Source organism: Nannobrachium achirus, assembly GCF_963921795.1.
Source record: "Nannobrachium achirus genome assembly, chromosome: 14".
Lineage (NCBI taxonomy): Eukaryota > Metazoa > Chordata > Actinopteri > Myctophiformes > Myctophidae > Nannobrachium > Nannobrachium achirus.
Genome location: NC_137821.1, coordinates 32111133 through 32128632, shown reverse-complemented (window position 1 = coordinate 32128632; position 17500 = coordinate 32111133). Strand labels below are relative to the sequence as shown.

The 17500-nt window shown below is 43.4% G+C and overlaps 1 protein-coding gene across 1 annotated transcript in view; it reads right to left on the bottom strand.

Moving 5' to 3' along the window:
• arap2 (ArfGAP with RhoGAP domain, ankyrin repeat and PH domain 2) overlaps positions 1-17500 on the bottom strand; it is a gene marked incomplete at both ends in the record, with an annotated part of 239703 nt that overhangs the window by 211996 nt on the left and 10207 nt on the right. The window contains 1 exon segment of the mRNA XM_080741531.1: positions 12825-12945. Within this exon segment, the coding sequence (XP_080597657.1) occupies positions 12825-12945 (121 nt within the window).

Sequence of the window (17500 nt, the reverse complement as noted above, 5' to 3'; positions counted from 1 at the left end):
ACAAAGTGCTCAAGAGCTTGAATGAGAATGAGAGAGGAGCGCAAAGAGAAGAGAGAACTGGAAAGAGAAAGTGAGCGAGAGAGAGAGAGAAAGCAAGCGAGCAAGAAAGAAAGAAACGTTTTATGCCACCTTTTATAGAAACCACAATCTATCAGTTGGGCTTTGCTGGAAAAGTTGAGATAAGGCCACAAAAGGCCACTCTTCCTCCCCCACTCATCTGACAAGGTCCAGCAATAAAGTTGCTGAAAAAGTAAAAACGCGCCTCAATCAAAACCCCTCCATCACGAGCACACTCTCAGTCAGTCTGACAGCTTGACAGACACTTTTCAAGACATACAAAGTGACAAAGCATGCATAAACACACACAAACACACAAACAAACAAACAAACAGAGCCATCAGAATGGAGTTGCAAATAGCGCAGTCACACAAACCCTCGCATCAGAACCCCCATCCATCCCCAGCTTCTTATTTATTTTCCCTAGGAAATGTATTTCCGGATGGCCATGAATTGAAGGTAGGAGTTAGAACTAGGCCAGATGCTCTCATGAATGTTGTTTTCCAAGCATACAGGAGAATATGAATGCCCTTCCCTCTCTGCTCTCAGTAGATAGGCCTACATACCTCTCTCATCAGAACACCCAGGACGCTTATGTTAGCAGGTACACTTCAACTCGCCTGGCTTTTATTATTTAAAACATTTAAAATCAGATATATCAATGCTGATTTCAGTGTTGTCCAGTGTAAAACTCAAGTCACTTCTTGACTTGCCTACTGTAAGTAATTGGTGACGTTTTGGAAATACAAGTCAAATAGGACCCTGGCCAGACTGAAAAGCCAAGTGAGTAAGAATTGAACATAGCGATCAGTCTGGATTCCAGGCTAAGAGAAGTCAGCCTTTACGTAGTTCAAATATTCAAATGATTTCTGAATTTGTAAGTGAAAGTGGAAATAACATCAGATGCAAATTATGCCTGCCTGGGTGACAAGTGTCATTTTCAAAGAGCTCTACCAGTACACCGGTGGTCACTCCATCACGTTATACTCTTAATATTATGTTTACAGCACTTGGAATCAATAATAATAATAATAATAATAATGGTAAATCGCTGTGAAGGGGATGTTGCTTTTGTCATTTTTAATATTAGCCTTCAGAGTTAAAAATGTTTGGCCATAGACTAGGCTATGCAGTGAGTCAATACACTCAAAAAGGTTAACGGTAAAAAGGTACTCAAGTTACGTTTCTCAGCTGGTTTCTGGTGGCTTTGATAATAATTCTGTATACTGCCCAATGGCCAGCAAAGGGTGGCCAAATCGGACCCCTTTCGATGTACCACTCCTGCAAACGTAATTTTAAAGCTCACCACTATGAACACACACACACACACACACACACACACACACACACACACACACACACACACACACACACACACACACACACACACACACACACACACACACACACACACACACACACACACACACACACACACACACACACAGTTAGGGTGGCAGTGTCTCAGGGGTAGAGAAACAGTCATTAGAACACGGTGGGTTCCTGAAGGGTTCCCAGTTCGAATCCAGGCTCCCCCAGAGTTGATGTCAACGAGTCCTTGAGCAAGACTCAGTCTGAACCCCTAGTTGCTCCCGGTGAGCAGGTTGGTGGTGCCTTGCTTTCCTCCACCATCAGTGTATGAATGTGTTTGTGAATGGGTGAATGTTATGCACAATCTATGTAAAGCGCCTTGAATAAAGGTGCTATACAAATGCACCATTTACCATTTATGGTTGGATAGACATGTCAAAATACAACCCCAGTGCCAAGTAGGGCTGTCACGATATGACATTTTACATGACGATTAATTGTCACTCAAATAATTGGCGATTAACGATTTAATTGTGTATTTGTCGTTGATAATTACATTTCTGTTTGGCTTTTAGGCTTTGAAGTTGCACATGGCAGATATGACACATAACCTAAATATACAAAGAAATTACTGACATATTTGACAACTTACTACTTAAAAAATAACTTTGATAGTGGAAATAGCCGATCTACAAGCTCACAACGCGTCGCGATGCGACGCGTTGTGAGCTTGTAGATCTGCTATTTCCACTATTTCTGAAATGTTTCAACATTCGTGATTATGACGATTATGACAAAATAATTGCGATAATGTCAAATAATCACGATTAGACGATTATGTAATAATTGTGACAGCCCTATTTGTGAATGGGTGAATGTAATGCACAATCTATGTAAAGCGCCTTGAATAAAGGTGCACCATTTACCATTTATGGTTGGATAGACATGTCAAAATACAATCCCAGTGCCAAGGATCTGCATTTCGGGGTGTCTTCTCCTCCCACTTTGTTATTTTGGTAAAACAAACATGTTGACAAGCCAAGATGTGGCTTAGGGCCTGCTGCTGTGTGACTACAAACGCATGCCCCATTCATAAATAAAAGATCATTGGGTCTATTTTTTGCTCAATATTTAAAGTGTCATATTTTGGGGACTGTGGCACTGGTTGCCGTGAGTGTTACATTTCTGAGATGTGTGTGCCAAATGGGAGGAGAGTTCTAAGTTCCTCCGTGGACATCACTAACTCTTTGGATTCGGTTCATTGGATTACTGCTAAAATGAACGAGCCAAACTCCACTTAACGTGCTCTAACCCTGGCTATGTATTGGCCACTACTATCCAGTGTCTTACTGCAACCAGGGGGGCACAGGTGGTCCCCAGGCGAGGTTGTTCTAGTTTTGCATTTTTTTACTTTTTGTTTTCAATTTCCGTTTATTTTGGTTTCAAAACAGCAGAAGAAGAAGTTTAGTTTTAATTTATTTTTGACAAATTTCAGTGTCAGTTTTGTTTTTAATTGTAATATAAATTAGTCAAGGGTGAGATTCAACAAGGTCACAACAATTGCTAAAACAGCAGATCTACAAGCTCAAAATGCAACGCTACATATTGTAAGCTTGTACATCTGCTATTTCTGAGCATTGTTGCCAGAGACTAAAAGCAAGGACGTTGTCTCTATGATTTTAGTTTTGTAAAGACAATCATTTTGTTAACTATAATAAGCCTGGTCTCAGTGTGGAGTTCCAACGCAGCTTGTGTCACAAGTTACAGCCGCGCTCTGTTCTGCCCATTCGGCTTCATACAAGCACAGGACAGGAGCACAGTGCACGGCACTCCCCCTCCTCCTACTGTACTGTTATGTTCCCGGGGTTGAGTCAGCCAGCAGCGCGAGCTCAGATTAACTCTCAGAGAGAGACGGGGTGTGTCTGGGACAGAGATCTTTACGTCTCCCACTGTGGGGTAATGGAATAATAGGCGGTGCCAGGCAGGCACTGCTAGCCAGCGAGGGAAGCTGCTCCGTCACCGCCGAAGCCTCTCCTACGGTGTCCCGACGTTACCTCGCGATCCCTTGCTGTTGTACTACACCAGTGGTTCTCAACCCTTGGGTCGGACTTTTGAAGGGTCCCCAGATGACTTAATGGCTTAATGTGCAACATTGTTTTCTCACTCAGAGTAAACAACTCAACATATATGCACATTTCTAGAGTGAAAATTTGAATACCTCTAAAATGACACATTAAGCATTAGCCAAATTGTCAAATATTAGAGGCAGAAACTGTGAAAATAGCCAATCTACATGCTCACAACGCCTCGCAACGCGAGGCGTTGTGAGCATGTAGATCTGCTATTTTCACAATAGAACCGTGTTATACGAAATGTAAGTGCTCATCATCGGTGGGGGGTCCCCAGTTAAAATATGATTATTTTGGGGGTCGCGGCCTGAAAAGGTTGAGAACCACTGTACTACACGGCACTTGTAATGCGTTGTTCTGTGCGTGCCGGTGCGTTGGTGCATGTGTGTTTTGCGTGCGTGCAGCCAACCTTCCCCATCCCAGTCTCTACCTACCGCATCATCCAAAACCTTTGCCCACCCCGCCGCCGAAAGCTCCCAAATATCTCCACTCAGCTCTTCAGGATCTGCCGCTATACAGCCAACGCCCCCCACCCTATTCGTAATGAATTAAAACCAGGGCAGGCAATCAATAATGCAGTGCCTACTCAATTATTGACTGCCCTTTACATCAGCAGCCTTCACCGTGCCATTCCCTCTCTGCACTCTGACTCTTCCATTACCTGTCCTGCGTTTCGCTTATTTGCCTTTTCACTTATTCAAGCGTCTTCCGTTCTGTCCTCCCGCTCCCCTGTCCCCTCCGCCTTCATGTTCAAATGCCTTGTTTGTTTGTTGTTTTGTTTGTCTGAGTCCAATGAAAATAACTCCTCGACTTTGTTGTGTTTTTATCCGTGATGTTCTTTCTTTATGAGAAGCAATGTCAATAGGGCAGTCACGATTGTGACATTGTACATGACGATTAATTGTCACTCAAATAATTGCGATTAACGATTTAATTGTGTTTTTGTCGTTGACAATTACATTTTTGTTTGGCTTTTAGGCTTTTAAGTTGCACATGGTAGATATGACACAACCTAAATATACAAAGAAATATAGAACATATTTGACAACTTTATACTTAACTCTTTCTGTGCGAAAACCGAATAATATCGGTTCTTTTTTCCATTCCAATACAAATTTTTTAATCTATTTCGCTTACCCTGAGCTGCTAGTAGCGACGTGGGTGGTCCTGGCTCCTCCACCGCTTCCCAACGAGCCATTCTACTTGTCCCGATGATTTATTCCATTGAGTAGTTCACCCCCAAAATGACTTTTTTTTTGCTATTGATTACTCACACTATGGAGACTTGAGTTCAATTTTAGTTTTTTGTCACTTTCCTAAGACAATATTTTTATTACAATAAATGTACCCCCATTGATTCCGGAAGGGGACCCAAATACATTTGGGTCTCCATCCAGAATCAATGAGGGTACTACTTATTTGTGTCTTAGGAATGCAATAAATACTCCTAGGGATACAGAGGAGAGACAGTAGAAATAACCCCCGAAGAAGAGTAGACGCACAAACGCACACAGAAAAACGTGTGAACACACTGAAACTGTGCAGGCGTGCAAACACTCAGTGCACCCAAACATACATTTTTTGCACTCACACCCAGATACACAGTACAAACAAACCCATGATGCAAGCTTACCACATATACATCAAAAACACACATTATAGGTATCCTTGAAGGGAGAGATCACAGGTGCATCTCTGCGTGGGCACGCCGCCCGACCGTGGGTGTGAACTTAGGTGCGTTTGTTCGCTTGCGCTTTTTTGAGGGTGCATTATGATTAATATGATTTTCTGGGGGCTGACGCGCCGACAGATCAACACATCAACTTTTGAACAGCGTTACTCAACTCGTTTCACACTTCAGGTGAACCTTCCCTCTCAACCCTGCGTACAGATAAAAGGAACGCGGGGTGACCCTAAACTTGGTGATTCAAGACATACGAGAGCGCTTTTTATTTCTTTTTTTTTAAAGCTTTGATGTTATCGAAAGGACCACGGCAGCCTCAAGCTTGATTTGTACTTCCGTCTTGCGATGGTGTCGCACGTCAAAAATAGCAGGTCTACCGGCATCGCGGATGTGACACGCTTGTGTCACATGCAAATTTACTGCGAATGCATTTTTTCCAAAGGTTTCTTTCCCTGTTTTTCCTTTAGATTTTTTCTTTTATGGAGAATGCACGGTATTTTCGCAAAAAAATCGCAAATGTAAAAAAAAAAACACTCTATTCCCATTGAAAAGCAGAATCCACTTTCATTAGATTTATTTTAAAGTAAACATCAAAGTCAGAGAAGGTCATAAAAATAGCAAAAAAAATAGCTGATCTGCAAGCTCAATCAATGTTCTCCCTGAAAATCAACTGTCTTGCAGTTGCCAATGGCAGGACGTGTGAATTAAGTTTTGAAATGGCACATCTGTAAAATAGTTTTGCACTTTACACGTAAAAGACTTGTCCCGTCAACATATCATCTCTGTGGGGTGGAAACCTCATGTCCAAAACAGTTACTTTTCAGGATTCAAATCCAAAAATAGCAAAAGCAGCAGATCTACCAACTGAAAACGTGTCGCTTTGCGCCGGGTTTCGAGCTTGTACATCTGCTACATGTGATGCTTTTGTGTAATGCTCTAGTCCAGTGGTTCTCAAAGTGGATTCCAGGGACTCTGTGGGTTCCTTTAGGGGGGGTCTAAATTGACACATACAAGTCTGTAACTCTGACAGTGCACAAATGGAACCAAATGAACCCGTTAGGGTTCATTTGGTTCCATTTGTGCACTGTCAGAGTTATGGGGAGACCTTGAAATTAATTTGAAAGTTTGAGAAACACTGCACTAGTCTAGTATGATCATGTAGGGCGTTAATTTACGAAAAAAAAATCTGGAGATGTCTGCCCGACAGCAACAATATGCAGTATAGAGAAGGCGATAGTGGGAGAGGGAGAGAGAAAGAGAGGGGGGAGAGAGGGAGAGAGAGAGAGAGAGAGAGAGAGAGAGAGAGAGAGAGAGAGAGAGAGAGAGAGAGTAATCCTCACAGAGAAGCTGAAGAGATGAGAAGGGAGTGGGGGTCTGCCGAGCAGGTCGACAGAGGGAAAGCTGCCCACGCAGACTCCGTGAACCGTCATCGACGGAGACAAGGTGAAGAAAACACAAAGCACTGGGATTCGTAGTCGTTGTTGTTGTTTTTTTGGGGTGGATTTAGCTTTCTTCTCACACACACACACACACGCAGAGACAAACACACGTCATTCCACCTCCGCTGTTTGCCATCTCAGTTCCTGTGTGCACGCGCGCGCGCATGTGTGTGTGCATCTCGCCATCGCAAGGTCCATTTTTTCACATTTAAAAGCCCGAGTTACACTTGGCTGCATGCGGGTGCCGCGCACCGTAAAAGAGACGATCTACAAGCTCACAATGCGTTGCAAATGCGGCGTGACGGGGAGCTTATAGATCGGCTGTTGCCGGGTGCGCGGCACCTGGCAACACAAACCAGGCATCGGAGTTAAATGAACCCTCAGGAATTGAGTGAGTGGGAGGAGAAGACAAATCAAAGCTGATCCTGCGTGCGTGTGCGCCCGCGCGCGCGCGTGTGTGTGTGAGAACCATCAGAGAGGCTCTGTTTACTGTTAGTACCTCTCTTCACTTCACCTTCCCCCTCCTCTCTTCTTGCTCCGTCTCCACCCCTTTGTTCATCATCTACTCCTCAACCTCCTCCTACCCAAATTCCCCCGCTGCCTTCCTTTCCTTCTCTCTAACCCCCCCCCCCTCCCCTTCTCCTTTGCTGAGGCCTGTGTGTGTGTGTACCTGAGGGAAGAGGCCACCTGCGGACCAAGTGGTGAATCAGTCGACAGCTGCGTGCACACTCTCTCTCTACAGCGGCCTTCAATTATTAACTCACTTCTCCCCACCTCTCCGTCTCTCCGCCCCCCCCAGCCCTCTCGCTTTCTCCCCGTCTCTCTTTCTCTCTCTCTCTCTGCCCTTTGCATTTCTCCACTGTGTGTTGCCTCTGCCTCACCATTACACTGTTGTTTTTCCTGCCTTTCCCGTGGAGAGGGTTTTGTTTTGTTACTACCTTTCCTCGCCTCGCCCACCTCCCTCCCTCCCTCCCTCCCTCCTCTGTCTGCCTCAGACCCCTTCTGTCTGATGCCTTTTAACACCACCCCCCTCCATCACTCCTCTCCATCATCACTCTATCATATTCTCCCTCTGCTTCTACCTCTCTCGCCTGCCTCACCGTCTCCTCTGCTGCCTTCTCTTCTCTCCCCCTCCAAACCCTTACATCTCCCAAACAGCTCCTATATCTCCTCTCTGCCTCCTTCCCTTTCTTCCTCCCTCTCCCCTCTCTCTCTCTCTCTCCCCCTCTCTCTCTCTCATGTTACCCACAAAGATTGATGAGTCTCTGTCACTAAGCAGGCGGACCCGTTTAAAGATGTATGAGGTGACAAGGCCAAGATTTCTCCTCCCCTCGCTAGGTACCTCTCCGTCCTCCACACCTCACACACCACAGGTTTTTTAAAGTGAGCACCGTGGCCCTCATGGGAAGAAAGAATATTAATATGTACGTACATATACTGTATATGTCCTTTCAATTAGTACAATTATTGCGCGAGTTTAACCAGTTTTTTTTAAGACTTGTTTTGGGGATTTTATGCCTTTATTGATAGGACAGTAGACTGACAGGAAATGGGGAGAGATGGGGAGTGACGGGAGAGTGTTTTCTGCAGGTCGTTCAGTCCGAGTGTATCAAAGGGTGCGTTCGGAAATGCTCACCGGGTGTGTGCTCAGTGTAGTGAGTGCCTAAACCTAACCCTAATCCTAATCCTAACCTCAGTAAAACTATGCCTAAACCTAACCCTAACCTCAGTAAAACTATGCCTAAACCTAACCCTAACCTCAGTAAAACTATGCCTAAACCTAACCCTAACCCTATAACCACATCCAGTGCGCATTTTCGAACGCACCCTTTGATACACTCGAACTGAACGACCAGCAAAAAATACTCTCCCGGGGAGTGACACGCTGCCAAGGCATCAGAGCCCATGTGGCATGCGCCTGGACCAGTAGGCCAGCGGGCGCCCCCCAGTTTAACCTGTTTTTTTTAAACCATTTAGCAATAGGAGGTCTGTGGGGAGCGGCAGTGGCTCAAGAAATATACTGTCGAGCAGTCACTTGAGAAATCGGAAGGTTCACGAAACTCTCCCCTTCCTCTGAATGGCGCACAGTAAATCATGCGACCATATATTTTTTTAATACACTAAAAGTTCAATTTGGACCAGGGCTCCTCTGTGGCCAAAGAGGCTTGCTGCCCAGGCTCTGTCAGGACAGCTGAGCATGACGTATGAGGGATCAGGCCGCCGGACAGCGTGATAAATGATGCGGACCCCGTAAACAAACACACACATACAGTACAAAACGCAGGCAGGCACTCGTGGTTAGTAGGGCTGTCACGATATGACATTCTACATGACGATTAATTGTCACTCAAATAATTGGCGATTAACGATTTAATTGTGTTTTTGTCGTTGATAATTACATTTCTGTTTGGCTTTTAGGCTTTGAAGTTGCATATGGTAGATATGATACATAACCTAAATATACAAATACATTACTGACATATTTGACAACTTACTACTTAAAAAATAACATTGATAGTGGAAATAGCCGATCTACAAGCTCACAACACGTCGCGATGCGACGCGTTGTGAGCTTGTAGATCTGCTATTTCCACTATTTCTGACATTTTTCAACATTCACGATTATGGCGATTATGACAAAATAATTGCGAGAATGTCAAATAATCACGATTTGATGATTATGTAATAATTGTGACAGCCCTACACACACATACAAAACGCAGGCAGGCACTCGTGGTTAGGCTGTGGTATCGGACAGTGGAGAGACCTCTGTGTGCTGCCGGGGTTTCTCAAAGTGGGTGCTGGGGCACCCTATAGCGCAGTGGTTCTCAACCTTTTCAGGACGCGACCCCCAAAATGATCATATTTTAACTGGGGACCCCCCACACTGACGAGCACTTGGAATTGTAGGAGTTGGCATTACATTTAGTTTGACTCAATCTATCCCATTGTGAAAATAGCCAAACTACATGCTGATCTGTATGTAAATCTGCTATTTTCACAATTTCTGACCCTAATATTTGACAATTAGACCAATGTTTGACCAGAGGTACTAAAAGAAGTCTTTGAAGTCCTTAAAGTCACTTTAAAAATGTGCAGATACCCTATACATGCCGTGACGAAGTCCAGGGGTGCCTGCTGAACACGTTGACAATCTGTCAATAAATTAACCAATATATCACTTTAGTTTAAACACTTAGACCATCCATACTGTACTTACAGTACTAAAGCTGACCTGTGTTGCATTGTCCTTGGTGCGTTCTTTTTCAATTGACACCAAAAATTGCGGATCTACAAGATCACACTTGTAGATCTTCTCTTTTTGCCGAAGGTTCCGCCCAGAATAGGGATGTCGCCGGTAGTTCAAGTAGTTAAATGTCAAGTGCAAAGTTATTTTCAATCTGCTGATTATCAGATATCCTCTCAAGTTTTACTCGTGACATACTGTATCTTATAGGGGAATAGATTTAATATTTATGTTCCGCAATGTGACATGATGTGACATGTCAGATGCTAGAAAGTATCAATGTAATTCACAGGGGGAATTGGATGGAAAAAGTTATTTACAGGGGTGGGGGAAAAAAAGTTTGAGAACTACTGTACTGTAACTTACAAATAAGCAGTTATTCTAATTGTATAGCATCTCCCAGTCTGACTGGAAAGTAAATAAAGAAATAAATGCCATAATCCTTGAAGAGCTACTCAAGAAGACTCAACAGACTTACAAAGGTTTTTTTCTTTTTTTTTGTGAAATTACCCAGCCCAGCACACTGAAAGAGTTTCCAAAATTATCCAGAAAAGTCAAACGGAGCTCAGTGCTGACAGCTGTTGAAAGTTTTCTCTCTCACTCTAGATCTACTGTATTGTTTAGCGTTTGGACTGACTCGGTTATAGCTCAGTTGGATGCTTGACAGCCATTTTAGGTACACTGCATTCCCCAGTGCCATGCGCGGCGGGAGACTGACTGATGAAGCATTCTCCTGATGTCTCATAACAGTAAAGTTGCAGGAAGTTGTAGCGAATAGTCAGATAGCATGGTGAAGCCCTATGCTATATAACCGTGGTGCTCAAAACATTTTCTCGTCAAGGACCGCCAAATCGATACGTTTTAGAACGCCCCATCCATCTGAAAAGGTTTGAGGCCAGGGACCCCCACAAGAGAAGATTTTTGATATTAAACTAATAAATAAAACTAAACTGTTCAAAAGGTTTTTCATATTTTTTGGGGGAAAAACCCAGTCTACTATCGGCTATTTAATTAATAGTCTGCCCGAAGCATAAAACATGGTTAAAGTGGTTAAACTTATTTTGATGCTATATTAACTACCGCTTGGAGGGCCCCCTAGAACAGTAGTCCCCAAATTAATTTAGGGGGTCCCCAGATGATTAACTTAATGTTCAACATTGTTTTCTCACTGAACAGTAAACAAACCAACGTAAAGTTTAGTGTATAGATATAGAGGGTATCTTCACATTTCTAAAGTGACAATCAATTACTTTTAATACCTCTAAAATGTGAATTGTGAAATATTAGAGGCAGATGTGAGCATGTAGATCTGCTATTTTCACAATAAAACCGTGTTATAAAAAATGTAATGCCTCAACTCTTAGTGGTCGTCAGGGTCCCCAGTTAAATTATGATTCTTTTGGGGGTCACGGCCTGAAAAGGTTGAGAACCACTGCCCTAGAACATCCTCAAGGACCCCTGAAGCTCCCCGGACCCCACTTTGAGAACCACTAGCTATATAATGTCATAGCTATTGACTGGCAGCTGGAGGGACCTTTTTCTTTTTTGTAGGTTTCCTCTACAAAACCCAACGCTGACCATCTGACCTTAACAAGAACTAAAAGCTCCCACTCAATACATATGATGGGTAATAGGTCAGCTATTGACAGCTGTGATCACAGCTTGTCAGAAGTCAATGCTGCGATGGCTCGTTTTAAAGGTCTCTCTGATGTGGTAGCCAAAGACAGAGCGATTTCCAACATCACACTCTCAGATAAAGAATAAATACTTTCACACCAAGCGAGTCCAAAAAGGTTAATGTCTCCCATATAACATTTCAGTGGGGCGACTCAAAGCCAAGCTTAAGCCTCTGTCCTGTGAAGTCGCCGGTAGCGGGAACACCCCTCCCTAACCACAAAAGAGGGCACCATTGATGGAATGTCTCATTGATCTAGGCTGCCTAATAAGCAGACATGAGGTCGGGAATAACAAACATGTCACAAGTCAACTCTCTTCCCTTTCAATAAGTAGCAAGACCGAGGGAGAGGATTTTCAAGATCGCCACGCACTATTGAGAGAGACGGAAAGGGACAGAGCGAGAGAGAAATGGACGAGATAAGAGAGAACGAGGGAACAGGGGTGTCGCACCAAATTCTGGGCCCTGCTGGGTACAAGGATTCACTCACATTTTGTGCTTTAACTATTGGAAAAATAGCAGATATACAAGCTCACAGCGCGGCACCGAGTGCCGCGCTGCGAGCTTGTAGATCTGCTATTTTTGAAAATCCTTCTAAGGTTTTTTGAAAAACCTATGTTTCTATGTCAGTGGTGCTCAAACCTTTTCATGTCAAGGACCCCCCAAAATGATACGTATTTGGCCACGGACCCCCCATCTCAAAATATTACGTTCCAGGAAGCAAAATGTTCCAAATACGTTAAAAATGTTCGCTTAAAAAGTACATAATATATTCAAAGATTTGCACACATTTTCATGACTTTTCAAAAATAGCAGATCTACAAGCTCGCAGCACGGCACCACTCGGTGCCGCGCTGTGAGCTTGTATATCTGCTATTTTTCAATATCTTAAGTATAAGATAGTTAAGGCCCCCCTCCACCTTGGGCCGCTAGTAACTCAGTCCCACTTTCCCCCCCCTTGTGATGCCCCTGCGAGGGAAGGAAAGGAAAGAGGAGTGATGGAGACGCAGAATGAGAGAACAAAGTTAAGGACAGATGGGGGGGGGGGGCAGACAGAGAGAGTGAATGGCAGACAGACAGTGTGCCAGGCTGCAGTATGGTGCTCACTGTGCTCCCACACTGCTGTGCCTACGGGGGTCTATTCACCTGCCACCAGCACAGAATGAACCGCTGACAGATGAGTGCACCCAGGAAAGAAAAATATACCGTTAAATGACATAAAATAAAATAAACTGAGGAGAAAAGGTGCGGCGGCGGCGGCGGCCCTGTGTTTCTCCTTTACCTTCCCTCTCCGCGCGGAATATGAAGGTTCGATGGGCGGTGACGACCTCGAACTTGTTGTCCCCGAGTCCCCTCACCTGCCGGATCACGCCGGCCAGGATCGTGCCTTTGGAGTACATCTCCTGAGGAGACAGAGATATATACAGATAAACAGAGAGAAAGAGAGAGAGAGGGGTTAGTTTTAGGGATGGGACGATACGCGATATTATCGTTTATCGTGATAAAAAAAAACACTCGCGATAATCGTATCGTGGAGATTTCATTCGTGATATTGTCCTCCGTCATGCACTGGGATCAATTCACCTTTTATTTGCTGAGCTGCATATCCGGTACCATTTATTTTAAACCCTTTATATTGGTAAAGGTACTTAAAATATACGTACTTGATACAGTCTTTTTTTCACTCTCTATCAAATGTCTTTGCCAAAAAATAGCTGATCTACAAGCTCGCAACGCGCCGCGATGCGACACGTTGCGACACGTTGCGAGCTTGTAGATCTGCTATTTTTTGGCAAATGTTCCACCCCAAGATAATGGATTTTGATTATCGCAATAATATCGTAAATGGCGATTTCTTTCGTCACAATAATCGTGATATGACATTTTCATATCGTCCCATCCCTAGTTAGTTTCTCTATTCACACCCATGCCGATCATTGTTCAGAGCACACAGCAGCGCACAATAAAAGATACATAATTCAAAGTCACATTAGCTCCAGCTGCTCGGCGAATCTCATTTGGTTCAAAAGCCAATCAAACATCCCAGATACATAGAGATAGAAAAAAAAAAGAAAAAGAAAAGAAACTACAACCCATCAGTGCGGCTCGGATTCATTTACAGGGATGGCTTCCTTGCTCCATTCAGGCAGTACGTTTGATAAGTGCTGCTGTGTTTAGCATTCATTGGCAACGGGAGCAATACCGTTTGAATACGAGCTGGTAACGATGAATGATGAACGGCTTTAATCTTGGTATGACCCCCCCCCCACACACACACACACACACACACACACACACACACACACACACGCACACACACACACACCAGATTGCACAGCAGGACATGGTCGTTTTAATATGTTTATGGTATACTTAGTCAGGAAATGGTCGAAAAAAACGAATATTAAACCGGGGAGCTATTCCGCCAAACGAACCAGCGAGACTTACAAAAGATGCAAAACACAGATCGGCACTGGAAGACTACTGGTAACACCGTTGTCTCCCTTATTTAAAAAAAGGCACGTGCCCGCATTCGCCTCGCGCGCGCGCACGCGAGAGCACACGCGCGGGGATTTCGAGCGGGAGTGCAGGAAGCTTGTAAAGTGGGATTTGGCCGTGCGTGGCGTTTCATTACCCCACATTCCCCCAACAGCTCCAGTAAGGCATCCAAATAATGAGCATGGCGCACAGGAGACTTTGGTGACCCTCTTTTCATGCTGTCCCCCGACGTCGGCAATGAAAGTACTGGGTCAATACCACAATGAAAGACAGAGAGAGAGAGAGAGAGAGAGAGAGAGAGGCAAGTAACCAAACTCCAATATTTTCATTTGCAATGCAGCAACTACAGAGCCGAGAGAAAGAGGAGGGGGGGAAAAAATCCCAGCACCAAATCAGTATTCAAACCCCCGCGCGGCAAGTTTTACAGAGAAATGCCCTCAAAGCGGTTGAAAAGCTAAGAACATCTCATATTGTAATGTTCTCACAGCAGAGTGAACTAGGGGACAGTACATTACGCTTCTGTAGCAGCGTGAAAAATCACTGGGTTAGAGAGACAGAGAGGGAAAAAAAAGCAGGTCGTTGTAGGCACTGCATTATTCATGTCGATAATGTCATTATCATTGCAAAGTACGCAGATACGAAAAAACAGACATCTCTCTTTTTTTCGCCCTCAATGTCTCGCTCTCTCTCGCTCTCTCTCTCTCGCTCACATTGTCGTTCTTCATCAGGCTTGACCTGAATTTTGATTCTCCACAGGCCTAAGCGTGAGATAATGGCTGGTGGTGGCTGCGATACTGTAAGGCTGAGCCACGTGGACAAAATCAAATATCACAATAATGTTGTCCAAATACCTTGATAATAGACAACAATATGGTATTGTGGCGATTCTACAAAATTGCTTACAACGTGGTCCATCATGATATTGTGAGATTTTTTTTTTATTTAAAGTATAATATAGGGCTTAAGTGATTAAAACCAGGAAAAAAGAATATGTATGCCATGTCACAATATTAACCCATCAACCAGGAAAGCACCTGTGTCCTTTAGATCAAGGGTCTTCAACACAGGGGGTCGGGGACCCCTAGGGGGTCCTCAGAGTTACTACAGGGGGTCCACCAAATCTTTGAGTGATAGAAACTTTTTTCGCCTTTTTTATGTTAAACACTCACGACTCGCAGCACGAGGCGTTCTGAGCTTGTAGATCGGCTATTTATGGCAAAGAGGTTTGGTGTAGAGGGGGAAATTAGCACACTAAGTTAAGTACAGAGTGAAAGGTCAAGTTCATTATGTTTTGACGGTTCAAGTGGTTAAATATCTGAAAACACAAATTGACATGAATCTAAAATACACTGATGATTGTGCTGTCAAACAATTAAACTATATGGAATCTATGAAAAGGTTGTGGGGGTCCCTGCTTCATCTCTCTCTCAGCTAAGGGGTCCTTGGCCTGAAAACGTTGAAGACCCCTGCTTTAGATGTTTAGCGTTGGTTATTCAAAAATAGCAGACATAAAATGCTAAATGGTAAATGGTGCATTTATATAGCCTTTATCCAATGATTGTGCATTGCATTCACCCAGTCACAAACACATGCATACACCGATGGCGGAGGAAACCGTGCAAGGCACCGACCTGCTCATGGAGAGCGATTAGGGGGTTCAGCGTCTTGCTCAAGGATACTTAGACACTAACTCTGCGGTCGCCATACCTCCTGAGCCATAGCCGCTCCATGCAAGTTCGCAGCACTGCTTGTACATCTGCTATATCTGAACATTTTAGAACAATCTTAAAAGTGTGACAACTAATGAATTAGAAGGCATTTGCAGAATCGTCTTCAGGTCTTAATGGGTTAAAGCTATACTGTGTAAGTTGCTAAACTAGTGGTCAGTAGCGGTATTGCTTTTTTTGACCGTTTTTCGACCGGAGTCGTTGCGGACCACCGCCGCGGACCACCGGAGCGGCGCCGCAAACCACCGCGACCGATACAAATCCGTGGAGGGGTAGAACGCATGGTAGAACGTAATTTTCTGGCCAGGATTTGGGGATTAAGAGGTTAAGAATCCTTCACCATGGTAAACCGTGGTAAACACTGTAGCTGAGCGAGGCTACTTCCTGAAGACACAGCAGATAAGCTGTGATTGGCCGGTAGTGATCATGTGTGTATGATCCGCGATGTGATTGGCCAACGTATACACAACGTATACAGATGATGCAGATGACGTTATTTTTCCGCAAAAACCGGACCCCAGCCAGGATCATAGAAAACATAGAAAGAGAAGGCTTTAGAAGCTGAAAATAACGGAGTGGGTGTTCTAAAACTTTAGCGATTTAACAGTTAGGACAATTTTAAGATTTGTTTTATAAAAAAAGTGGTATAACTTTACTTAAAGTTATAATGGTATAACTTTAAGTACAGTACAGTACTAGCCTTGGGTACCAACGGTGTTCTGTAGCATAAGTCGGCTTAATGCACAATACAGTACAATCCTCCAACCAAGATGTACAAATACACCCCCTGGATATGACGCTATTATGACGCAGGGACTTACCCCCAATCGAACCTTTTGTATTGAGTGCCAAGCAGGGAGCCAAGCATTTTTTATAGTCTTTGATATGTCTTTGAAAATCCCCACAAAATTCAACAAGTTTCATGAAAAACAAAATATATATCCAAAACTTGCCAACATCCCATCGTGCATTGCGCAGAAGGTATGCAGCAGCTTCCGGCACCGCAGCCAAGTGTGATCTACAAGCTCACAACGGTTGCATCTGCGACGCGACGTGAGCTTGTATGTCTGCTGTTAACCGGAAGTGTTCAGCAGATAATGCTACAGTAAATTCTCGCGGAAACAGGTGGATATATATCTTAAAATTTTTAAAATTATCATTTATTCGTACTTGTTAGTAGTATTAATTCTATTATTATTTCTCTTACTATTACTTTGTAACATATCTCTGTTTCTTGAATTATTATTATTATGGAATGTATCAAGTCTATTTCCTTATACATTTTGTTTTTAGTTTTTCTTTTTTTTTTCTTTTTTTTCTCTTTTTTCTTCTTTCTTTTCTTTTCCTTTTTTCTTTTCTTTCTCTTTTTTTTGGAAAAAAAAATAATAATAATCTGAACACTCTTATAACTAATCAATGTCTTAATTCATGAACATGTAGGATAGGCATTCACAAGCTTTCAGCTTCAGCCTATTCCTTTTGATCACCTGTAACAATGATTATATGAATGTATGACCTGTATGAAAATATGATGATCAAATAAACTAAACTAAACTAAACTAAAATAATTTCAATAATAAATGTAAAAGAGATACAAAGAAATCTAAGAAATTCCATAAATTAGAAAACAAATGTTTAAGAAGTAGTGAAATCTACAAGCTCACAACGTGCCATTGTCATTAGTTTGGGTCCCAGGCAAACGTCTAATCTCTATTTTGGGTCTCGACTAGGG